At 48.9% G+C, this 25,668-nt stretch overlaps 1 protein-coding gene across 2 annotated transcripts in view; it reads left to right on the top strand.

Annotated features, from left to right (window-relative positions):
- wdr36 (WD repeat domain 36) overlaps nucleotides 1-25,668 on the top strand; it is a 163,939-nt gene that overhangs the window by 96,419 nt on the left and 41,852 nt on the right. For both annotated transcript variants that reach the window (XM_085987389.1, XM_085987381.1), the window contains exons 13-15: nucleotides 9,669-9,783; nucleotides 15,767-15,932; nucleotides 24,088-24,196. In XM_085987389.1, the coding sequence (XP_085843515.1) occupies nucleotides 9,669-9,783; nucleotides 15,767-15,932; nucleotides 24,088-24,196 (390 nt within the window). The remainder of the gene's footprint in view (nucleotides 1-9,668; nucleotides 9,784-15,766; nucleotides 15,933-24,087; nucleotides 24,197-25,668) is intronic.

Genomic DNA, 25,668 nt, shown 5'->3' with positions numbered 1-25,668 from the left:
CCCCAGTCTCTCTCTGTTCCCCCCCCCCAGTCTCTCTCTGTTCCCCCCCCCCAGTCTCTCTCTGTTCCCCCCCCCAGTCTCTCTCTGTTCCCCCCCCCAGTCTCTCTCTGTTCCCCCCCCCCAGTCTCTCTCTGTTCCCCCCCCCAGTCTCTCTCTGTTCCCCCCCCCCCAGTCTCTCTCTGTTCCCCCCCCCAGTCTCTCTCTGTTCCCCCCCCCCAGTCTCTCTCTGTTCCCCCCCCCCCAGTCTCTCTCTGTTCCCCCCCCCCAGTCTCTCTCTGTTCCCCCCCCCCAGTCTCTCTCTGTTCCCCCCCCCCAGTCTCTCTCTGTTCCCCCCCCCCCAGTCTCTCTCTGTTCCCCCCCCCCCAGTCTCTCTCTGTTCCCCCCCCCCAGTCTCTCTCTGTTCCCCCCCCCCAGTCTCTCTCTGTTCCCCCCCCCCAGTCTCTCTCTGTTCCCCCCCCCAGTCTCTCTCTGTTCCCCCCCCCCAGTCTCTCTCTGTTCCCCCCCCCCAGTCTCTCTCTGTTCCCCCCCCCAGTCTCTCTCTGTTCCCCCCCCAGTCTCTCTCTGTTCCCCCCCCCAGTCTCTCTCTGTTCCCCCCCCCAGTCTCTCTCTGTTCCCCCCCCCAGTCTCTCTCTGTTCCCCCCCCAGTCTCTCTCTGTTCCCCCCCCCAGTCTCTCTCTGTTCCCCCCCCCAGTCTCTCTCTGTTCCCCCCCCAGTCTCTCTCTGTTCCCCCCCCCAGTCTCTCTCTGTTCCCCCCCCCAGTCTCTCTCTGTTCCCCCCCCAGTCTCTCTCTGTTCCCCCCCCCCAGTCTCTCTCTGTTCCCCCCCCCCAGTCTCTCTCTGTTCCCCCCCCCAGTCTCTCTCTGTTCCCCCCCCCAGTCTCTCTCTGTTCCCCCCCCAGTCTCTCTCTGTTCCCCCCCCAGTCTCTCTCTGTTCCCCCCCCCAGTCTCTCTCTGTTCCCCCCCCCAGTCTCTCTCTGTTCCCCCCCCCAGTCTCTCTCTGTTCCCCCCCCAGTCTCTCTCTGTTCCCCCCCCCAGTCTCTCTCTGTTCCCCCCCCAGTCTCTCTCTGTTCCCCCCCCAGTCTCTCTCTGTTCCCCCCCCCAGTCTCTCTCTGTTCCCCCCCCCAGTCTCTCTCTGTTCCCCCCCCCAGTCTCTCTCTGTTCCCCCCCCAGTCTCTCTCTGTTCCCCCCCCCAGTCTCTCTCTGTTCCCCCCCCCAGTCTCTCTCTGTTCCCCCCCCCAGTCTCTCTCTGTTCCCCCCCCCAGTCTCTCTCTGTTCCCCCCCCCAGTCTCTCTCTGTTCCCCCCCCCAGTCTCTCTCTGTTCCCCCCCCCAGTCTCTCTCTGTTCCCCCCCCCAGTCTCTCTCTGTTCCCCCCCCCAGTCTCTCTCTGTTCCCCCCCCCAGTCTCTCTCTGTTCCCCCCCCAGTCTCTCTCTGTTCCCCCCCCAGTCTCTCTCTGTTCCCCCCCCAGTCTCTCTCTGTTCCCCCCCCAGTCTCTCTCTGTTCCCCCCCCAGTCTCTCTCTGTTCCCCCCCCAGTCTCTCTCTGTTCCCCCCCCAGTCTCTCTCTGTTCCCCCCCCAGTCTCTCTCTGTTCCCCCCCCAGTCTCTCTCTGTTCCCCCCCCAGTCTCTCTCTGTTCCCCCCCCAGTCTCTCTCTGTTCCCCCCCCAGTCTCTCTCTGTTCCCCCCCCAGTCTCTCTCTGTTCCCCCCCCAGTCTCTCTCTGTTCCCCCCCCAGTCTCTCTCTGTTCCCCCCCCCAGTCTCTCTCTGTTCCCCCCCAGTCTCTCTCTGTTCCCCCCCCAGTCTCTCTCTGTTCCCCCCCCAGTCTCTCTCTGTTCCCCCCCCAGTCTCTCTCTGTTCCCCCCCCAGTCTCTCTCTGTTCCCCCCCCAGTCTCTCTCTGTTCCCCCCCCAGTCTCTCTCTGTTCCCCCCCCAGTCTCTCTCTGTTCCCCCCCCAGTCTCTCTCTGTTCCCCCCCCAGTCTCTCTCTGTTCCCCCCCCAGTCTCTCTCTGTTCCCCCCCAGTCTCTCTCTGTTCCCCCCCCAGTCTCTCTCTGTTCCCCCCCAGTCTCTCTCTGTTCCCCCCCCAGTCTCTCTCTGTTCCCCCCCCAGTCTCTCTCTGTTCCCCCCCCAGTCTCTCTCTGTTCCCCCCCCAGTCTCTCTCTGTTCCCCCCCCAGTCTCTCTCTGTTCCCCCCCCAGTCTCTCTCTGTTCCCCCCCCAGTCTCTCTCTGTTCCCCCCCCAGTCTCTCTCTGTTCCCCCCCCAGTCTCTCTCTGTTCCCCCCCCAGTCTCTCTCTGTTCCCCCCCCAGTCTCTCTCTCGTTCCCCCCCCAGTCTCTCTCTGTTCCCCCCCAGTCTCTCTCTGTTCCCCCCCCAGTCTCTCTCTCTTCCCCCCCCAGTCTCTCTCTCTTCCCCCCCCAGTCTCTCTCTCTTCCCCCCCCAGTCTCTCTCTCTTCCCCCCCCAGTCTCTCTCTCTTCCCCCCCCAGTCTCTCTCTCTTCCCCCCCCAGTCTCTCTCTCTTCCCCCCCCAGTCTCTCTCTCTTCCCCCCCCAGTCTCTCTCTCTTCCCCCCCCAGTCTCTCTCTCTTCCCCCCCCAGTCTCTCTCTCTTCCCCCCCCAGTCTCTCTCTCTTCCCCCCCCAGTCTCTCTCTCTTCCCCCCCCAGTCTCTCTCTCTTCCCCCCCCAGTCTCTCTCTCTTCCCCCCAGTCTCTCTTCCCCCCAGTCTCTCTTCCCCCCCAGTCTCTCTCTCTTCCCCCCCCAGTCTCTCTCTCTTCCCCCCCCAGTCTCTCTCTCTTCCCCCCCCAGTCTCTCTCTCTTCCCCCCCCAGTCTCTCTCTCTTCCCCCCCCCAGTCTCTCTCTCTTCCCCCCCCAGTCTCTCTCTCTTCCCCCCCCAGTCTCTCTCTCTTCCCCCCCCAGTCTCTCTCTCTTCCCCCCCCAGTCTCTCTCTCTTCCCCCCCCAGTCTCTCTCTCTTCCCCCCCCAGTCTCTCTCTCTTCCCCCCCCCAGTCTCTCTCTCTTCCCCCCCCAGTCTCTCTCTCTTCCCCCCCCAGTCTCTCTCTGTTCCCCCCCCAGTCTCTCTCTGTTCCCCCCCCAGTCTCTCTCTCTTCCCCCCCCAGTCTCTCTCTGTTCCCCCCCCAGTCTCTCTCTGTTCCCCCCCCAGTCTCTCTCTGTTCCCCCCCCAGTCTCTCTCTGTTCCCCCCCAGTCTCTCTCTGTTCCCCCAGTCTCTCTCTGTTCCCCCCCCAGTCTCTCTCTGTTCCCCCCCCCAGTCTCTCTCTGTTCCCCCCCCAGTCTCTCTCTGTTCCCCCCCCAGTCTCTCTCTGTTCCCCCCCCCAGTCTCTCTCTGTTCCCCCCCCAGTCTCTCTCTGTTCCCCCCCCAGTCTCTCTCTGTTCCCCCCCAGTCTCTCTCTGTTCCCCCCCCCAGTCTCTCTCTGTTCCCCCCCCAGTCTCTCTCTGTTCCCCCCCCAGTCTCTCTCTGTTCCCCCCCCAGTCTCTCTCTGTTCCCCCCCCAGTCTCTCTCTGTTCCCCCCCCAGTCTCTCTCTGTTCCCCCCCCCAGTCTCTCTCTGTTCCCCCCCCCAGTCTCTCTCTGTTCCCCCCCCCAGTCTCTCTCTGTTCCCCCCCAGTCTCTCTCTGTTCCCCCCCAGTCTCTCTCTGTTCCCCCCCCCAGTCTCTCTCTGTTCCCCCCCCAGTCTCTCTCTGTTCCCCCCCCAGTCTCTCTCTGTTCCCCCCCCCGTCCTCTCTCCCCCCCCCCAGTCTCTCTCAGTTCCCCCCCCCCAGTCTCTCTCTGTTCCCCCCCCCCCAGTCTCTCTCTGTTCCCCCCCCCCAGTCTCTCTCTGTTCCCCCCCCCCAGTCTCTCTCTGTTCCCCCCCCCAGTCTCTCTCTGTTCCCCCCCCCCGTCTCTCTCAGTTCCCCCCCCCCAGTCTCTCTCAGTTCCCCCCCCCCCAGTCTCTCTCTGTTCCCCCCCCCAGTCTCTCTCTGTTCCCCCCCCCCAGTCTCTCTCTGTTCCCCCCCCCAGTCTCTCTCAGTTCCCCCCCCCAGTCTCTCTCAGTTCCCCCCCCCAGTCTCTCTCAGTTCCCCCCCCAGTCTCTCTCAGTTCCCCCCCCAGTCTCTCTCAGTTCCCCCCCCAGTCTCTCTCAGTTCCCCCCCCAGTCTCTCTCAGTTCCCCCCCCAGTCTCTCTCAGTTCCCCCCCCAGTCTCTCTCAGTTCCCCCCCCAGTCTCTCTCAGTTCCCCCCCCAGTCTCTCTCAGTTCCCCCCCCAGTCTCTCTCAGTTCCCCCCCCAGTCTCTCTCAGTTCCCCCCCCAGTCTCTCTCAGTTCCCCCCCCAGTCTCTCTCAGTTCCCCCCCCAGTCTCTCTCAGTTCCCCCCCCAGTCTCTCTCAGTTCCCCCCCCAGTCTCTCTCAGTTCCCCCCCCAGTCTCTCTCAGTTCCCCCCCCAGTCTCTCTCAGTTCCCCCCCCAGTCTCTCTCAGTTCCCCCCCCAGTCTCTCTCAGTTCCCCCCCCAGTCTCTCTCAGTTCCCCCCCCAGTCTCTCTCAGTTCCCCCCCCAGTCTCTCTCAGTTCCCCCCCCAGTCTCTCTCAGTTCCCCCCCCAGTCTCTCTCAGTTCCCCCCCCAGTCTCTCTCAGTTCCCCCCCCAGTCTCTCTCAGTTCCCCCCCCAGTCTCTCTCAGTTCCCCCCCCAGTCTCTCTCAGTTCCCCCCCCAGTCTCTCTCAGTTCCCCCCCCAGTCTCTCTCAGTTCCCCCCCCAGTCTCTCTCAGTTCCCCCCCCAGTCTCTCTCAGTTCCCCCCCCAGTCTCTCTCAGTTCCCCCCCCCAGTCTCTCTCAGTTCCCCCCCCCAGTCTCTCTCAGTTCCCCCCCCCAGTCTCTCTCAGTTCCCCCCCCCCAGTCTCTCTCAGTTCCCCCCCCCCAGTCTCTCTCAGTTCCCCCCCCCCAGTCTCTCTCAGTTCCCCCCCCCAGTCTCTCTCAGTTCCCCCCCCCAGTCTCTCTCAGTTCCCCCCCCCAGTCTCTCTCTGTTCCCCCCCCCAGTCTCTCTCTGTTCCCCCCCCCAGTCTCTCTCTGTTCCCCCCCCCAGTCTCTCTCTGTTCCCCCCCCCAGTCTCTCTCTGTTCCCCCCCCCAGTCTCTCTCTGTTCCCCCCCCCCAGTCTCTCTCTGTTCCCCCCCCCAGTCTCTCTCTGTTCCCCCCCCCAGTCTCTCTCTGTTCCCCCCCCCAGTCTCTCTCTGTTCCCCCCCCCCCAGTCTCTGTTCCCCCCCCCAGTCTCTGTTCCCCCCCCCCAGTCTCTGTTCCCCCCCCCAGTCTCTGTTCCCCCCCCCCAGTCTCTGTTCCCCCCCCCCAGTCTCTCTCTGTTCCCCCCCCCCAGTCTCTCTCTGATCCCCCCCCAGTCTCTCTCTGATCCCCCCCCAGTCTCTCTCTGATCCCCCCCCAGTCTCTCTCTGATCCCCCCCCAGTCTCTCTCTGATCCCCCCCCCAGTCTCTCTCTGTTCCCCCCCCAGTCTCTCTCTGTTCCCCCCCCCCAGTCTCTCTCTGTTCCCCCCCCCAGTCTCTCTCTGTTCCCCCCCCCAGTCTCTCTCTGTTCCCCCCCCAGTCTCTCTCTGTTCCCCCCCCAGTCTCTCTCTGTTCCCCCCCCTAGTCTCTCTCTGTTCCCCCCCCTAGTCTCTCTCTGTTCCCCCCCCTAGTCTCTCTCTGTTCCCCCCCCCAGTCTCTCTCTGTTCCCCCCCCCCAGTCTCTCTCTGTTCCCCCCCCCCAGTCTCTCTCTGTTCCCCCCCCAGTCTCTCTCTGTTCCCCCCCCCAGTCTCTCTCTGTTCCCCCCCCAGTCTCTCTCTGTTCCCCCCCCCAGTCTCTCTCTGTTCCCCCCCCAGTCTCTCTCTGTTCCCCCCCCAGTCTCTCTCTGTTCCCCCCCCCCCAGTCTCTCTCTGTTCCCCCCCCCAGTCTCTCTCTGTTCCCCCCCCCAGTCTCTCTCTGTTCCCCCCCCCAGTCTCTCTCTGTTCCCCCCCCAGTCTCTCTCTGTTCCCCCCCCCAGTCTCTCTCTGTTCCCCCCCCCAGTCTCTCTCTGTTCCCCCCCCCAGTCTCTCTCTGTTCCCCCCCCCAGTCTCTCTCTGTTCCCCCCCCCAGTCTCTCTCTGTTCCCCCCCCAGTCTCTCTCTGTTCCCCCCCCCAGTCTCTCTCTGTTCCCCCCCCCAGTCTCTCTCTGTTCCCCCCCCCAGTCTCTCTCTGTTCCCCCCCCCAGTCTCTCTCTGTTCCCCCCCCCAGTCTCTCTCTGTTCCCCCCCCCAGTCTCTCTCTGTTCCCCCCCCCAGTCTCTCTCTGTTCCCCCCCCCAGTCTCTCTCTGTTCCCCCCCCCCAGTCTCTCTCTGTTCCCCCCCCCAGTCTCTCTCTGTTCCCCCCCCCAGTCTCTCTCTGTTCCCCCCCCCAGTCTCTCTCTGTTCCCCCCCCCAGTCTCTCTCTGTTCCCCCCCCCCAGTCTCTCTCTGTTCCCCCCCCCAGTCTCTCTCTGTTCCCCCCCCAGTCTCTCTCTGTTCCCCCCCCCAGTCTCTCTCTGTTCCCCCCCCCAGTCTCTCTCTGTTCCCCCCCCCAGTCTCTCTCTGTTCCCCCCCCCAGTCTCTCTCTGTTCCCCCCCCCAGTCTCTCTCTGTTCCCCCCCCCAGTCTCTCTCTGTTCCCCCCCCCAGTCTCTCTCTGTTCCCCCCCCCAGTCTCTCTCTGTTCCCCCCCCCAGTCTCTCTCTGTTCCCCCCCCCAGTCTCTCTCTGTTCCCCCCCCCAGTCTCTCTCTGTTCCCCCCCCCCAGTCTCTCTCTGTTCCCCCCCCCAGTCTCTCTCTGTTCCCCCCCCCAGTCTCTCTCTGTTCCCCCCCCAGTCTCTCTCTGTTCCCCCCCCCAGTCTCTCTCTGTTCCCCCCCCCAGTCTCTCTCTGTTCCCCCCCCCAGTCTCTCTCTGTTCCCCCCCCCAGTCTCTCTCTGTTCCCCCCCCCCAGTCTCTCTCTGTTCCCCCCCCCAGTCTCTCTCTGTTCCCCCCCCCAGTCTCTCTCTGTTCCCCCCCCCAGTCTCTCTCTGTTCCCCCCCCCAGTCTCTCTCTGTTCCCCCCCCCAGTCTCTCTCTGTTCCCCCCCCCAGTCTCTCTCTGTTCCCCCCCCCAGTCTCTCTCTGTTCCCCCCCCCCAGTCTCTCTCTGTTTCCCCCCCCCCCCCAGTCTCTCTCTGTTCCCCCCCCCGTCTCTCTCTTTCCCCCCCCCCAGTCTCTCTCTCTTTCCCCCCCCCCCCCCCCAGTCTCTCTCTGTTCCCCCCCACCCCCCCAGTCGCTCTCTCTCTCTTCCAACAACAACATGCCCTCGAAAAAGCCTCGGCCCCAAAATTGCCCTCGCAACGCGGGGCTCCCCAGCTAGTGGATTTATAAAAGGTAAATCGTGCTTGACTAATCTACTGCAATTTTTTGAGGATGTAACTGGGAAAATAGATAGGGAGAACCAGTAGATGTGGTGTATTTGGACTTTCAAAAGGCTTTCGATAAGGTCCTGCATAAGAGATTAGCGTGTAAAGTTAAGGCACATGGGATTGGGGGCAAGGTATTGACTTGGATAGAGAACTGGTTGGCAGACAGAAAGCAGAGAGTTGGAATTAACGGGTCTTTTTCCGAGTGGCAGGCAGTGACTAGTGGGGTACCGCAGGGATCGGTCCTTGGACCCCAGCTATTCACAATATACATTAATGATCTAGATAAGGGAACTATATGTAATATCTCCAAGTTTGCAGACGACACAAAGCTGCGTGGGCGTGTGTGCTGCGAGGAGGATACCGAGAAACTCCAGGATGATTCGGACAGGTTGGGTGAATAGGCAGAAGCGTGGCAGATGCAATATAACGTGGATAAATGCGAGGTTATCTACTTTGGTGTCAAAAACAGAAAGGCAGACTATTATCTGAATGGCAATAGATTGGGAGAAGGGGAAGTGCAACGAGACCTGGGTGTCCTTATGCACCAGTCACTGAAGGTAAGCATGCAGGTGCAGCAGGTGGCGAAGAAGGCAAATGGTATGTTGGCCTTCATAGCGAAAGGGTTTGAGTACAGGAGCAAGGATGTCCTGCTGCAGTTGTACAGGGCCTTGGTGAGACCACACCTTGAGTACTGTGCAGTTTTGGTCGCCTTAGCTGAGGAAGGATGTTCTTGCCATGGAAGGAGTTCAGCGAAGATTCACAAGGCTGATCCCTGGGATGGCAGGAATGACTTATGAGGAGAGATTGGGTCGATTGGGATTATACTCGCTGGAGTTTAGAAGAATGAGAGGGGATCTCATTGAAACTTATAAAATTCTGACAGGTCTGGACAAACTAGATGCAGGTAGAAAGTTCCTGATGGTCGGAGAGTCCAGAACCAGGGGTCATAGTCTAAGGATAAGGGGTAAGCCATTTAGGACAGAGATGAGGAAGAATTTCTTCACCCAGAGTGGTGAACCTGTGGAATCCTCTACTACAGAAGGTGGTTGAGGCCAAGTCTTTAAATATGTTCAAGAAGGAGTTAGCTATATTTCTTAGAGATAAAGGTATCAAGCGATGTGGGGAGAAGGCAGGTACGGGGTACTGAGTTTGGATGATCAGCCATAATCTCATCGAATGGCGGAGCAGGCTCGAGGGGCCGAATGGCCTACTCCTGCTCCTATCTTCTATGTATGTTTCTATGTAAGTGTCTTTGTAGCTCAGTTGCTGTACCCTCGCGAGGCCTTTTATAACCAGGTGACCAGAACTGCACACATGACTCCATTTGGAGTCTCAACGATGCTTTATGGAACAGTATACAACCTTTATTTGATTTGTACTCTTATTTTTCTGCTAACACAACCCACTACCATGTTAGTTTCTTTTTATTGCAGCTAAGTATTGAGTTGATGGTTTCATAGGTTTTTCCAGTGTTAGCTCCCAGCACTTTTTCCTCATCAGCACACTACCAAGGTTCCTCTTTTGTGTCCTTTGCTCCCTGTTACAGTTTAGGTATTTTCTCAGATACAGTGTTGGTAGTCACTCCCATAAGCATCTTGCGTTTAGGGATGTGCTTATTCTATATCTAACTATACAGTAATGTAACTGAGGTGTGTAACAATAGTATCCCCTTGTAATCTGAACTGGACTTTCATGTCTTTTACACACATACTTCAATCTCTTTGAAGGTGGGCCAAGAAAGCACTTGGTGAGACCAAGGCCAGATACGACTTGTTAACCTACTTTATATTTCTTCTATAAATTTTGAGTAACAGTTACGATCAGATTCACTTGGCTCAATCAGTACAACTTGTCTTCATGTAATAATACAAAATAACAAACACAATACGCTTCCGTACATTAATGTGAATCTTACTTTTAAACTATTCTTGTCTGAAAGGGGCCAAGAAAAAGAGCATTGGAAGAATGAAAGAATGGGGATAATGTCGTAAAAAAAATTAAAGATTTAATGATGCTCAAGAAAGATCTGATGTAGAAATAATTAAATTGAAAGAACAGAAAGGGATGAAAATAACAAAGCATAAATCAAAGTTACTTGAGCGCTTCCATGATACGTGACTAACCTATGTACCCTGGAAGGTAATGATGAAAGTCTTTATATCCTCTGTTAATTTCCAAGATGCTTATTTGCTTGTGCAGTTTATTTTGTTGTTGAGTCAATGTATTTTTAAAAAATATCAAACACTTTATGAAAGAATCTTGTTGCATTCTTAGGCCGTGGATATAACCTCTTGTGGAAATTTTGCTGTTGTTGGCCTTTCTTCGGGCCATGTAGACGTATATAATCTGCAATCGGGCATCCACAGAGGACAGTATGGTGAAGAAAAGAGTAAGTACAAGATCAAAGATAAAAATGTTTGGAATCATTTGTTTGCTTTAATGGTCATTTGTGCAGAGCAATGAAATATGGAAATTGAGGAGGAGGATTATCAAACTAAGTGTTGCACAAAACACCATATTTTTTTTTAATGTGGGTACATAGTGTTGTCAGACCACCAATTGCAGCCTGCTCGCTGATGTGATAGCATAATGCAAAATATTCACCAGCGACTAATAATTTTTGACACAAACTGTTCCAGGAATTGAATCGCATAAAATACTTCTCTAGAAAGCAGCACCCATATTAAAAGCAGAAAATGCTGGAAATACTTAGCAGGTCAGCCAGCATCTGTGGAGAGAGAAACAGATTTAACGTTTCAGGTCAATGATCATTGACCTGAAACGTTAACTCTGTTTCTCTCTCCACAGATGCTGGCTGAGCATTTCCAGCATTTTCTATTTTTATTTCAGATCGCCTGCATCCGCAGTATTTTGTTTTTGTACCCATATTAAAAGGCTTATTTTCTGTATGTAATTGTATCTTTGTAATCTATTTGTGATTATAGCATAATTTAAAAATGATGAGAATGATGCAGTTTGAATTATGTGCAGACAGAATATGATTTTATAATTCTCATTTGTAAGATTTGTTGTCACACTGGAAACCTGAGATGTTTTTTTTAACAGGTATAAATAAAAATTGAACTAAACAATTGTCTCCTTTCCATTACAGATGTAAAGTTGAGATTTATTTCTAAAAAGGACTTATTTCCTTGTGACACATACAACACATTAGTTTAATTTAAAGGGGACAGTTTTTTGTCCCAATTTTCTCCCTCCTTTCCTGAAGGTTCTGCTCCTTCTCCAGTTCCACAGGCACTGGTGATCCTCCTATATCTTGCCCAAGTCATCGTTTGTTTGAGCCTAAATGATGAGGATGAACAAACAGACAGTTTGACTACAGAGGACAGCACAGTAAATCATGATCCTGTTCCTCGCCCATTCTTCTTCCTATGAGTGGTCACTGATGAATAATTGAGAACAAGAAAAAAAATGTGTACTGAAGCCAGCTGCAGTACCCCAATTGTTGCTTTACACAAGATCAGCTTATACAACATAGACTCGAATTAAACCCGAGACCACTTGGTTTGTATGGCTCAATACCACGCCACGTTTACATATCATTCACCATTGAGTAGCTATTGTGGGGTATGTGAAGGGAAACCCCCCCCCCCCCCACTGGTGCAGAAGTGTTGAGTCTCTGCCTGGTCTTTACTGCATAGCTAAGATCTAGAAATTCCTATGTGGAGAATGTGAGATTTAGAACCAAGTTCTTGAATTACTTGTCTGATGTAGTTACTAAATGTGGTCTTTTGGAATTTATTTGGGTGTGTGTCCTTTTTCATCAATAGCATAATTTAATTATATCTGCCCTTAGCACTCTGTACCCTAGTGCTTTGGTGTGGACTGCACTACCTAACATTTTTATTTGAACTTTTATTTTGATGCATGTTGTACTTTCATTTATTTTTTAAACATTTGCTTTCAAAAGCCAAGTATTTTTGACAAGTCAAATCAGGGTTCATACATGAAGGATGTTCACTTGGGCATAATCAGAGCTCGTAGAACTAGACTCCAACAAACAGCAGTGGCAAAAGCCACGACTTGAAGTGATTCTGAAGAACATTGTTGTAACTACTGATTCTAAATGCTGGAGTTTGAGAGAAAAACCTGGAAAGATGCTGAGAGTTGGATAATGGGTTCGTTATGGAGGATAGTACACTGTTGGCAAATGGAATTTTTTTTGTTCCTGTCCTCCAGCCTTTATACAGGTAGACTACCCTTTTATCCGGACTTCCGAAAACCGAAACCCTCTAAAAACCGAAGGTTTTTTCGGTCAGCGTAAGTCGTGCGCACGACATGACCAGAGTGGCGCACGACTTACAGGCCTAGCCGGATAAGGGATAGTGTAGCATTTTTCCGCACTTGAGAACCGAAATCACTCAGCGTAAGTGTACCAGCCTTTATCCGCACATCCGAAACCAGAAAACCTCTGAAAGCCGAAAGTGGAGCAAAGCATGACTTCTGAAAACCGAAATGCGCACGACCACGACCCCCCGGCCGACCCCCACCCCATTTCGGATAAGAGCTAGTGTACCAGCCTTTATCCGCACATCCGAAACCAGAAAACCTCTGAAAGCCGAAAGTGGCGCAAAGCGTGACCCGACGCTGCCGATGCTTGACCCACGCAGGTGTTATGCTGCTCTGTGTGATATTTGCTGCTCTCTTAGATATTTGCTGCTCTCTTAGATATTTGCAGCTCTCTTAGATATTTGCTGCTCTCTTAGATTTTTGCTGGCTTTTAACAATTTGTGAAAATGCTAAAAAGAGCTGCAGATACCCCAATGGGTAACAGTGAGAAGCAGAGAAGGAAGCATCACTCATTATCAATATCGCAGAAAGTGGAGTTATTGCAGAAGCTTGATTGTGGTGTGTCTGTGCGACATCTTACTGAAGAATATGGTGTGGGAAGTACCACCGTATATGACTTAAAGAAACAGAAAGACAAGTTGTTGAAATTTTACACTGACAGTGATGACCATAAACTAATGAAAATTAGGAAAACATTGCATAGGGCAAAAAATGAAGATCTTGACCGTGTGCTGATTGAGTGGATTCGACAACGCAGAGGTGAACGTGTGCCACTGACTGGTTTGATGGTCATGAAGCAAGCTAGAATATACCATGAAGAACTGAACATTGAAGTTGAGTGTGAATATTCAGAAGGTTGGCTGCATAAATTTAAGAAGCGTCATGGTATAAAATATCTGAAAATCTGTGGTGAAAAAGCTTCTGCTGATCATGAAGCAGCTGAAAATTACATAGATGAGTTTGCAAAAATAATATCGGATGAAAACCTCGGTCCTGAACAAATTTACAATGCTGATGAAACAGCTCTGTTCTGGCGCTACGTTCCTAGAAAAACATTAGCAATGGCTGATGAGAGTGCACCAGCAGGTTTTAAGGATGCTAAGGACAGGTTGACTGTTCTTGGGTGTGCCAATGCTGCAGGCACATACAAGTTAAAGTTGGTAGTGATTGGAAAAAGCCAACATCTGAGATGTTTGAAAGGTGTATGCAATTTACCTGTGCATTATTATGCGAGCAGGAAAGCATGGGTAACCAGAGGAATATTTTCTCACTGGTTCAATAACCACTTCGTACCAGCGACACGAGCTCATTGCAGGCAAGTTGGACTGGAAGAAAACTGCAAAATTTTATTGTTCCTGGACAACTGCTCCGCACATCCCCCTCCTGAACTTCTTGTGAAAAGTTATGTTTTCGGCATTAACTTTCCCCCTAATGTGACATCTTTAATACAGCCTTGTGACCAAGGAATTTTACGCTCCATGAAGAGCAAGTATAAAGACGTTTTTTTGAACTCTATGCTTGATGCAATCAACAGAGGCGAAGGAATCCAAAGCTTCCTGAAAGAATTCAATGTTAAGGATGCCATTTATGCAGTTGCTAATGCTTGGAACGATGTTGACAAACCAACATTAACAAATGCTTGGCACAGACTTTGGCCTTCAACGATGTTTCATGAAGATGGACCTGCAGATGACGAGTTTGAAGGATTTCCTGTCAGTCAGGAGAAGATGATATCAAACCTCCTCACTTACGCCAAAGGTTTATCATCCGAAAGTGTAAATACGTTAGAGGAAGCTGACATCGAAGAAGTGCTGAACATTGACAATGATGCACCTGTTGTGAATTCATTGAGTGATGGGGAAATTGCTGAAATGGTGTTAAATAAAGACAAGCATGAGGACCGTAGTGATGATGATGACATTGTGAACACAGGTGAAAAAATCCCCATAGACGATATGGTGACAATGTGTGATCAGTTAATTGCTGGCCTTGAAAAACGTGCATTTATCAGTGAGCAAGAGATTATGCAAGTTTACTCAATTAAAGAGAGACTGCTTAGACAGAAACCAATGTTAATGAGACAGATGACACTGGAAGAAGTCTTTAAAAAGGCCGTCTGTCGTAGTCATGCTTCATCACTTGAGAATCCTGTTCCTGGCCCATCTTCAGATGTCCAACTCCAACCTGATGACAATGATGACAACACTGATGTACCATCTTCTCCAAGATCCTCAAGCCAGATGTAATGTACCTTTATTGCATGTTTATGTACAGGTATTTAGCTTAGTTTGTACCTGTACATGTTTGAAGTTTTACTGAATGTTTTCCTTACAAATAAACTGTACTACAGTATTTATAGTCGTTATTTATCCCACCCTTTCGGATAAGGGATAGTGTATCCTTTATCCGCACTCCTGAAAACCGAATTACCTCTGAAAACCGAAGTGTTTTCGCGCACCTTCCGAAATCCGAAATTTTCCTAAAACCGAAACACGGCTGGTCCCGAGGTTTTCGGATAAAAGATAGTCTACCTGTACTGATCATCTAAGCTTGCAGTTATGGCAGCTACTAAGGGCTTTATAGCTACAGAGGGCCCGGGGGCAACCCTGCCTGGTTTCTTGATGGAGGGTGTAGATGGTGAAGTTGAGGTCATTGGTCTCTACCAAGAGTGCTCGAGATGTTTTTATTCCAGCGTTGAAAGTATAACAGACTATTCTCTCCGGCATGGGGAGTAGGGAATCCCATTCTATTTGGTTGAGTGCCTTCTCTATATCCAGGAAGAGGATAACTGATCTAAATCCCTCTGTTCACTATTAGCTGAATCCTCTGTGCCTAGTATGCTGCCTATTTTAGTGTTCTCTGCAAATTTAACAAGCTTACAATTGGTTTCTATATCTAGGTCATTAATGTAGATAGGAAGTAACAGGGGCCCAAGTGCTACTACCCCTGTGGTACTCCCCTCAGTCTGACACTGCATTTTTATCATTTACTGTGTTTTCTTGGTTTTTTAAAAATATTATCTGTAAAAGAGGTTAAAATGTTTCTGTGCATTATATAGCATGACCTTCTAGAATTGTACCAATAATCAAAATAAAGCAAATTTATGATTTTTAGAAAAGTATACATTTTATAAAATAAGATGCTGGACAACAGGTTCAAAGCTGTGTTCTAACTTTAGGCTCAAATGACTTTTAATAAGCCACATTCTTGGATGATATCTTCTGAAATCGTTAATTACATTTGCTCCTGGGTATTTTATGTCCTTTTTTTCCACCTTCCTCATGGAAGTTGGAGTTTGGTTCCATGAGCACTGATGGTGCTCTTGCCCAAGTGAACATTCTTCATGTATGAACCCAGATTGGTGGGCTATTTGACTTTCAGCATCACAGTGAAGCCTGATCTTACCTGTACCCATATTCATATACATGCATTTTCCAGCAGGGGGTTAATGGATAGTGATCTGAAGCATGAGTCCTGTTTATTTTTTTCCTCTTTTCTTATCCCCTCTACTGTCCTGGACAAAGACCAGTTAATTGTGGAGCAGGGGTGAAGCCTGGGATCCTGTTGATGTGTGTGCCTTAACACAGCATCACACGGAGCATTCATTTACTGAGTCATTGGAGGAGTCCTAGGTGAAATTCAAACACTTGCATTTATGCCGCACCTTATCACAATGTCTGAAAGTGCTTTGGTAAATTACTTGAAGTGCAGTGACTTGTTACATTGGCAAACACAGCAGGCATTTTGGTCCAACATCTCTTTCCCCAACCCCCCTCCCCCACAAAAAAACAATGTGCTAATTAATAAGTTTCTGGTGGCATTGGTTGTGGGAGGAACTTTGGGCAGAATATTCAGAGAAACGTGCCATGGGCTCTTTAACATCTACCTGAATCACTGGAACCGGCAAAGGAGGCCTTGGCAGTCCCTCATACTGCACTGGATGTAAACTTAGGACTTGCTGAAGTTGGATGCAGGATTGTTTTTAACTTAAATAATTAAATACACTGGTTCTGTAGTTCTGGTGAATATGATAATTCTGACACTCCACTTCATTTCCTAAGGTCATGAAGGCCAGATCCGAGGGGTTGCTGTTGACGGACTGAATCAACTCACAATTACTGCTGGTGGGGATAAACTGATCAAGTTTTGGAAGTTTAAATCAAAGGAGTTGGTTCATACGACAACACTAGATGCATCACCAGCCAGCATTTTGCTACATAGAGACAGGTGGGAAATGTGTCCTTTTCAATCAGTGAAGTATTCTATTTTAAAAGAAGGTTTTGTGTTCCTGTTGTTTGTAATGGTTTTATGCATCACCGTAACATCCTGTCCAAGTGCTTTTATGAGCAGAAATGGCATGAAATGTAAAAGTCATATATAGCTCAGGCTTCAATGATTTGTAATTTGTAAGTGTCAGCTGTAGCTTAGTTGGTAGTGCACTCGCCCCTGAGTCAGAAGGTTGTGGGTTCAAGTCCCACTCCAGGGACTTGAGCACATAAAGCTAGGCTCACACTCCAGTGCAGTGCTGAGGGAGTGCTGCACTGTTGGAGGTGCCGTCTTTCGGGTGAGACGTTAAACCGAGGCCCCGTCTGCTCTCTCAGGTGGACGTATAAGATCCCATAGCGCTATTTCGAACAAGAGTAAGGGGAGTTATCCCCGGTGTCCTGGCCAATATTTATCCCTCAATCAACATAACAAAAAACAGTTTCTGGTCATTATCACATTGCTGTTTGTGTGCGCAAATGTGCTGTGCTGCCGCGTTTCCCATATTACAACAGTGACTACTCTCCAGTTGGCTGTAAAGCACTTTGAGACGTCCGGTGGTCGTGAAAGGTGCTATATAAATGTAAGTCTTTCTTTCTCACTTTCTTGATATAAGAAAGTGAAGGATAAAAATTTGAATTTTGTTGATCGACTTGTGTTGGGAATTACTGATCCTAAGTATGTATCTATTATCCGAGCAACACTTAATGAAATTCACACATTATAAATAGTGGCTATTCCCATTCCTGACAGGATTGTAGAACGACCTGTTGGCCTGGAAATGCTTGGATCCCCGAAGCGGTGGTGTGAAAGATGCTAGCAGACCAGCGTACACATGGAGGTTCTGCGTAGCCTCTCCCAAGCTACGTGATAGCGGTGGAGTGCATGGTCATGATATGCACAAACATCTGAGAGGGTTTCAATTCATTACAGAGCAGCCTGGAGAAAGTGGCAGCTTTCCTCCTCTTCAACCACCTATCAAATCTATTCTTAAATGGTCTCTGCTTCAATCACTAACCCACAACCCTCTGATTTAAAAAGAAAAAAAGTTTTTTCCTACTCTGTCCTCTCATTCTAGACCCCTGAAGCACTGGAAACTGCTATCTACTCTGTCTCATCCATGTACAGCAGTGGCCCAGTTGGTAGCACACTCACCTCTGAGTCAGAAGTTTGTGGGCTCAAGTACCACATCAGAGATTTGAGCACAAAAATCTAGGCTGACACTCTAGTGCAGTAAAAGTAGGGGAGTTATCCCTGGTGTCCTGGCCAATATTTATCCCTCAATCAACATCAACAGATTGTCATTATCACATTGCTGTTTGTGGGACCATGCTGTGCGCAAATTGGCTGCCACATTTCCTACATTACAACACTTCAAAAAGTACGTCATTGGTTGTAAAGTGCTGATTGACGTCCTGAGGTCGTGAAAGATGCTATATAAATGCATGTCTTTTTTTTCTTCCTTCGTAATTTTAAATTCCTATCAAATCACCCTGTAATTTCCTCTCTTCTGATGAAAACAGTCCCAATTTTTCAAATCTTTCTTCGTATTTCTGTATATTCCCTCTGTGTCCATTTACGTCTGCATTTTCGCTACTGCTTGGTCCCTCTCCTGCCCCCCTTCTCACCTAGTCATGCCATCTTTCATTTCTCCTTGGGGGCTGAGACAGGAGAAATTATAAATGAGAATAAGGAAATGTCAGAGACATTAAACAAATATTTTGTATCTGTCTTCACAGTAGAAGACACAAAAAAAAATACCAGAAATAGTGGGGAACCAAGGGTTTAATGAGAGTAAGGCACTTAAAGTAATTAATATTAGTAAAGAAAAATTACTGGAGAAATTAATGGGACTAAAAGCTGATAAATCCCCTGGTCCTGATGACCTACATCTTAAGGTTCTAGAAGAGGTGGCTGCAGAGATGGTGGATGCATTGGTTGTGATCTTCCTAAATTCTGGAATGGTCCCGGTGGATTGGAAGGTAGCAAATGTAACCCCGCTATTCAATAAAGGAGGAGAGAGAAAACGGAACTAAAAGCCAGTTAGTTTGACATCAGTCATCAGGGAAAATTCTGGAATCCATTATTAAGGAAGTGGTAATTAGAGCGCTTACAAAATCATAATATGATTAGGCAGATTCAGCATGCTTTTGTGAAAGGGAAATCGTGTTCAACAAATCTATCGGAGTTTTTTGAGAATGTACTAGCAGGGTAGATAAAGGAGAACTAGTGGATGTAGTATATTTGGATTTTCAAAAGGCATTTGATAAGGTGCCACACAAAAGGTTGTTACACAAGATCAGGGCTCATGGGGTTGGGGGTACAATATAAGCATGGATAGAGGATTGGTTAAAGGACAGGAAACCGAGTAGGAATAAACAGGTCCTTTTCAAGTTGGCAGGCTATTACTAGTGGGGTGCCGCAAGGATCAATGCTGGGCCTCAGCTATTTACAATCTATATTAAATGAAGGGACCAAATGTAATGTATCAAAGTTTGCTACTTATACAAAGCTAGGTGGGAAAGTAAGCGGTGACGAGGACACAGTCTGCAAAGGGATATAGACCGGTTAATTGAGTGGGCAAGAAGGTGGCAGGTGGAGTATAATGTGGGGAAATGTGAGGTTATCCACTTTGGTAGGAAGAATAGAAAAAGTGAATTTTTTTAATGCTGAGAAACTATTAAATATTGGTGTTCAGAGGGATTTGGGTGTCCTTGTACAGGAAACACAAAGTTAGCATACAGGTACAGAAAGTAATTAGGAAGGCAAATATTATGTTGGTCTTGATTGCAAGGGGGTTGGAATAAAAGTGTAAGGAAGTATTGCTGCAATTATCCAGGGCTTTGGTGAGACCACAGCTGGAGTACTGTGTACAGTTTTAGTCTCATTATCTAAGGAAGGATATACTTACTTTAGAGGGCGTGCAACAAAGGTTCACTAGATTAATTCCTGGGATGAGAGGGTTGCCCTGTAAGGAGAGATTGAGTAAAATGGGCCTATACTCTTTGGAGTTTAGAAGAATGAGAGGTGATCTCATTGAAACATGTAAGATTCTGAGAGGGCTTGAGAAGGTAGATGATGAGAGGCAGTTTCCCCTGGCTGGAGAGTCTAGAGCTAGAGGGCATAGTCTTGGGATAATGGGTCGGCCATTTAGGACTGAGTTGAGGTGAAATGTCTTCACTCAGAGCTTTGTGAATCTTTGGAATTCTCTACCCCAGAGGGCTGTGGGTGGTCAGTCGTTGAGTATATTCAAGGCTGAGATAGATTGATTTTTGGACTCTTGGGGAATCAAGCGATATGTGGATCGGGCAAGAAAATGGAGTTGAGGTCGAAGATCAGCCATGATCTTACTGAATGGCGGAGCAGGCTCAAGGGGCCTTATGGCCTACTCCTATTTCTTATGTTTTCCCCTCTCTTGTACTCTTTCCCCCCCACCCCCATTCCAAGCCCAACCCATGACTACTCTTTCTACTCCTTCTTACTCTCCTGCTGCAGTCCCAGCCTTGAACTCTCCTTGTATAAGCCTACAGCTATCTTCTGTGCCTCTTGGCATTCTCTAAAGGGTCCATTGAGGCACCCGTCACTGCCTCCCCCAAGCTGCAACCCCAACTGCCTCTGAAGCACCTAGAGACATTTTTCTACATTAAAGGTGCTATATAAATGCAAGTTGTTGATTAATTAGGATTAGGATGTAATAGCTGCAAGGAGCAAGGATTTGATTTCGATCATGGAGAAGTTGGTGAGGGGAAGCAGATCTTGGATGGGGTGAGACTTCCAGAAAGTAGTACTCTATTCTATGAAGGTGTGTCAAATGAGTCTGATACTCAGTGTCTAGCAGAAGTTGCTGGTTCTTCATGGGCTGGTTTTTCAGCATCGGCAGTGTCATCATCTCTAACTCTGGCATCCTCTAGAACATCTGCCGTCAGTACTTTCCTATTTGCAAAGTTGTGAAGCCCACTATATGCTACCACAATCATACTACAGTTCATACTACAAGGCACCTCTGGACCCAGACACACACTCATTTCTACATCCCAAAGGCTTGTTCAATCCTTATCCTGGTGTTTCTGTGTGTTTCATTGCAGCACTAGTGCTTTTACAAAAATGCTTCATAAGCCATGGATTAGTGGGTATGCCTTGCCAGCCATACTGCCCCTTAACCCTCCTGTTGAAATAAAGCTGGACAGACGAAGTATAAAAGCATCATGGCATGTTCCCAGCATATTGTGAATTCCTGTGCAAGAAACTGCCTGTTGGCACAATTTACCTTACTATTGAGAGAATTGAAGCCTGTGCGACATATAAATATGGAGGGCATTGGTGACTTTGCCTTATAGAGGAGTGCACGGCAAATTAGCTGATCTGGCAAAAGTCCCCTGGAATGGGCCTGTGGTGTAGAAGTTGAGAGCTGTGGTCACTGTGCCGCAGTCAGAGCTGTGCATGCTGTGGACCTTGATTGCAGATCTGGCTGCTGCAATGAATAGAGCTCCTCCAAAGTTTCATGATCGAAGAGCAGCCTGCTAAGATAGAGCTCCTCGGAAAGGTCTTGGAAAATGCACCCAGGTCTATACATCCTGTTGGAAAGGTAGTGCTGAGATAGTCTGGCTTTCCTCTGGTGCTGCTTGATTAATCTGGCTTGTCTTCCAGCCTCCTGCTGCTCCTCTTCCACCAAGCTCATTGTACAGCCCTTAAATACTAGCTCAGTAATTCTCTTGAAATACAATGACTTTCAAGGGTAATGCCGAATATAGGGAAGGAATTCCTGAGTATAACTGATTTTTTTTCCAATACCTGTAGTCAGTCCCAGGATATGGCTAAAAGTCTCCAAGCAATCTCAGTTCAGCAGTTGCCCGTTATCCAAGAACTTCCCCCTTGATGAGCAGGTCCTGGGAAACTATGGCCTAGAAATTCAGTTGTTTGCGCCAGCCGCTAGCGCCTTAGGAGGAGGAGATGTGGGGTGCTAGGCGGCTAGCGGCCGGGCGCAGCGCGATCTGCGCCTCTCCCCAACTTCAGTAAAGATTTAGCGGCGGCGCAAAGCCTTTGCGCGCGCTCAGCTGCACGTGCAGATCCTGACGTCATTTCATCGTGCAACGCCCTTTGTGCGCCCCGAACCGGAAATTCCGTGGCGCCGCCCTTCTTTGCGCCTGGCGCCCCCAGCGACTGGTAGAGGGGAACGGTTCCCAGTCGCTGCGGGGGGGCGCTATTTAAAGGGGACTCCTCCTGCAGTATAAGTGGCAGCCATTTTGTGCCAATCCCTCTGTGTGAGAGACGGATATTTGGAGAGAGACAAAGGCAGAGAGCTTTCTGCTTTGACTCAGCGCTTGCACAGGTACTTGTGGCTTCAGGCCAGAGCTTTGCACTTGGATTTCACTTTCAGTGCCATAGCCTTGAGTCGCCACATATAATGGGGGCTGCAATGGGTGGAAACGTTGGCTTTCTGCATTGCATTCAAAGGGATCAGAGACGCCGTGAGAGAGTGCCAGTCATGGCCAGACGGAGATTGGCCAACAGGCGTCTGCACAGGAGGCCTTACCCACCCAGGGTATACCGCCAGCAGTTCTCATATCTGAACATGTCTGAGGAGCAGTGTGTTCGGAGGATGCGATTCAGAAGGGAGGTGGTCACTGAGATCTGCCACCTGCTTCGCAGAGATCTGCAGCCACAGCTGAGGAGCAGGACGTCTCTGTCAGTGGTAGTGAAGGTGACGGTGGCTCTCAACTTCGATGCCACTGGCTCCTTCCAATCCGCTACTGGGGACATTGCCAACATCTCCCAGTTCGCGGTACATTGCTGCATCCGCTAGGTGAACAATGCCCTTTTCAGAAGGAGATGTCAGTACATCTCCTTCCCCATGACCCTGGACAAGCAGCAAGAGCGTGCAATCGGATTTGGAAGAATAGTGGGCTTCCCCATGGTTGAGGGCGTAGAACTGATGAACCAGCAATGGTCAGGCCTTGCTTCAGGGCTGCAGTGTGCAGGGCATGGCAGCCAAACAAGTCGACCCTTCCCCTTTAAGAGCTGACCGGCGCCAGCGTGTCTGCCTTCATTGAGCAACTCGCCGCACCTGCGCTGCGCCCGTCCTCGGTGTTAGCGCCCCGGATCGCCGGCTTAGCACCTAATGATAGTCGTGCATCGCCTGCTTTAGCGCGGCAGCAACCTCTTGGGGCGATGCCACTGACTATCGGCGAAGGTGGCGCGAAGTTGCGCCGGGCGCAAACTTTAGCGGCCGCCCGGCTGTAGCGCCCCAAACGTGGCTATACTGAATTTCTAGGCCCGTGTCTTTTAAATAGTGGCGCACATTCTCAAGGTGGAAAGGCAGAAATAACAGAATTTGGGACAGATGATGTCATCCCATCCTAACTCCCATCATTTACACGTGGCTTCTATTGGGAGGGTGGCCCCAAAAGAAATTCTTTCCCTCACAAGCTCCACTGCTGACTTACTGACTCCTCCAACCCAGGAATGTCAGGGCCATGCAACAGAGCACACATGTAAGTGTGGCACTATGATTTGTGCTGCTTGCAACAATTTTTGTCTGCAATGGCAGGAAACTTACTAAAATTTTAGATCTGGAAGGTAACTGACTTCAAGATAAAAACATCCTACTACTGATCTGAATTTGCTGGTCAGGAAGACCGTTGTAAGATATAGTTGAGCTGTCTGTGTTGATATGTGTTGACTTTACAGCTCTTTGCAGAACAAAACAATAGCCCAAAATTTGCTGAAGCGGGGGATCTCGTGACGCGCCTCGTTTGTTAGATTTTTTCCTCACTCTTCATCCAGCAATATGCGGTGCAATTTTTTTGGGAAGTGCAATCTGCGGCGAGGTCAGTGGACTTTTGGTGAACGATGGGACTAACAGTCTATCTCCTTAATCAAATTTAAGGATTAAAAAAAGAAACAGGGGTGACGGAGAAGCAAATGGGGTGAATTAGAATCAAATTAGATGCAGAAAGAGAAATAGAGAGGGAAAGAAAGATTGGATTATGAGAAAGAGAAAAAGACAAAGGAAAAGTAAGAAAAAAAATTAAAATTTTAGATTTTAAAAATATCTGAGGAACAATTTACAACCTGCAGGAGTGAGACTACAGTTTCAATTGTTCCCTTTCTGGGCAGGAGAGGTTGAGTGGCATTGCAGGAACATAAGTCTCATCATTAAAAGGGTCCTTGCATCGTTTAGTACCAGCCTAACTTTCTGCGGTGTGTCGAATTTGTTTTAACAGCACAAGTGCAGCAATTTCTTGAAACTCATGGAGGTTGATGATGAGCTCCTGTTTTCTCGAGGCTAATGGCGGAGCAATTTGTGAAAGTGTGATCTGATATTGGTGCGGAGAAGTCAATGGGGCATCTGGAACAAATCGCCCAGCAATTTGTGGTGATTTGCAACTCATGGCGTATCTTTTCCTTGCCACAAATTGCCAGGTTATTTACACTAATAATGGTGTGCACATTAAACTCACGTTATTTTGGCAGCAAATTCTGAGCCAACGTCTCACGGTGAAAGAAAAGACCTCCAACTGAATAATTAGAGTATTCTATCCCCATGATTAGTTTCACAGCTAAGAATAACTATAGGCCTTTTAGGCCTAAATTATGTCAGGATCAATAATTAGTTGATGAAACCAAAAGACACGATTTAGAATTTATTTTCATTATCTTGTCTTGATACAAAAACAAGACTGCAGATTGATCAACATAACCAACTACCTCATATGCTCACATGACTAAACAAAAGTCATTCATTAAAATTACTGAGAGTTTATATTGTGTTTTTTAAAACTGCAGCCTCTTTAGCACGTTAGGATCATCAACATATGACATAATAACTGTAACCTATCTTAAAAAAAATTAGAATTGCAGGATCACAGATCTGTATAATGACAGCATTTTGCTGTTGGACGCACTGTTTGTTAATCAGTAGATATAAATTAGTAGATAAGAATTTACGAAGCTAGTGCGTAAGACCATAATGTCTGAAGTAGAACCAATTAGAGAAGTTCCAAATGTGCTTTACATTCTACTTTTAAGACTTCTAGATTTCAGTGTGGCACAGATTTTACTGCTTTCACAAATTACGCTTCAGAAATTAATGCATCTATATTTATATCCTTTTTACCAGTGGCATGTTGGCTGTTGCTGTGGATGATTTCAGGATAGCAGTCCTGGATAGTGAAACAAGAAAATTTGTGAGAAGATTCTCTGGACATCAGAATCAAATAAATGATATGGTATGATATTTTGCATAAGAAATGAGATGGTTGATCCTTTCTGTAGGAATATTTTCTAGCATTTTCGGGGGGGGCGGAGTTTGCGTCTTGAAATATCATTTCAGTCTGGTTTAACCAGCAAATATTACATTTGAATTTAACTGGTGGTGTATGTCACTGGAGGGTGGGCAGAATAATGGCAATTATTTTACCAGTTATGCTTCACTTGTGGACTAATGTAGCTGCATTTTACTAGAGAAATAGCTGATGCTCTGTATTTTATATTCTATGAAAGCATCCATATGTAGTCTAAATGCACTCTTATTTTTCACTCTTGAAGATTGCTTTAGTATTTCAGCAGCAACTTTTAATAATTAAGGCGGAACTGACAAATTCATCCAATACTGTGATTTTTACATTTAAAAAAGAATGTTCTTAATAGAAGTTAATGATTAAAATTAATGGATAATACTTTGAAGCATTAATAAACAGTGTCATGGAATGGTAGGATGCAGGTTCAATGCCCCATTTTGCTGAGTACTTGATCTCAATAATTGACTTCAGGGATGTGATAAAGTGGAGGCGCAATACTTCCTCACAGGAAGGGAGAGGTAGCCCTGGACCATTCATGCGGACTCCCTTGCAGTAGGGCAGGGCGGGGGGGAGGGGAACGAGATCGACTCAGACAAAAGCTTCCTTTAGAATTAAAAGCGATCTTTAAATGTCTAGACTAGCTTACAGACATTGGATTCGATTTTTGCTGCCTTCACGTTAACGGGTTGGTAATGGCCTCAAAATGGGATCGGTAACCTTATCACCCCGTTGATACGGCAATGCAGTCAGCTCCAATTTGAAAGAGGTTTATTGCTGGGTGTCCAAAACAGTAATACACCAATTAATTAATTGCGACGCCTGTTTCCAGTGATGGGCCACTTTTAATATGGAAATCTGGGTTATGTAACGTAATAGGACCTCGGTTGCCATTTAAGGTCGGAATGGATTGGAGCATGAGCTGTGCACACGCCGACCAGTTCCACAGCTGATGGAACTGAAAAGGCCCACAAAAGATTAAATGCTTAATTATTTTTGTGCAAGAGTGCACCTCCATGGCCCACAAAAATAACCTAGGCTGCTGCCGCCACAGGACTCCACCCTTCGCAATTGTGACGCCACCTCCCCATAAAATCACAGAGGACTCTTCGGCAGCAGAACGGGCGGCTGACCAGCACACTCTGCCAGTCGGTCGGCCAAAAGTCAGAATCGACCCCATTGAAATGATCACAGCCAAACAATAGTGCAATACATCTTAATTGTAGCAATATTCACAATTAGACTTGTAAATGAATCGTTCCCCTCCCTCAGAGAACCATGATAGATTCCCCCTTAACCTCATCTTCCACCCCACCAGCCTCCACATTCAACGGATCATTTTCCACCACCTCCAGTGTGATGTCACCACTAAATGCATCTCCCCTTTCAGCATTCAGAGGGGA

Source organism: Somniosus microcephalus, chromosome 1 (genome assembly GCF_052327205.1).
Source record: "Somniosus microcephalus isolate GS21.2 chromosome 1, FLI_Smic_1.0, whole genome shotgun sequence".
Taxonomy (NCBI): domain Eukaryota; kingdom Metazoa; phylum Chordata; class Chondrichthyes; order Squaliformes; family Somniosidae; genus Somniosus; species Somniosus microcephalus.
The sequence above is the reverse complement of the archived record's forward strand: the minus strand, read 5'-3'. Positions and strand labels throughout refer to the sequence as shown.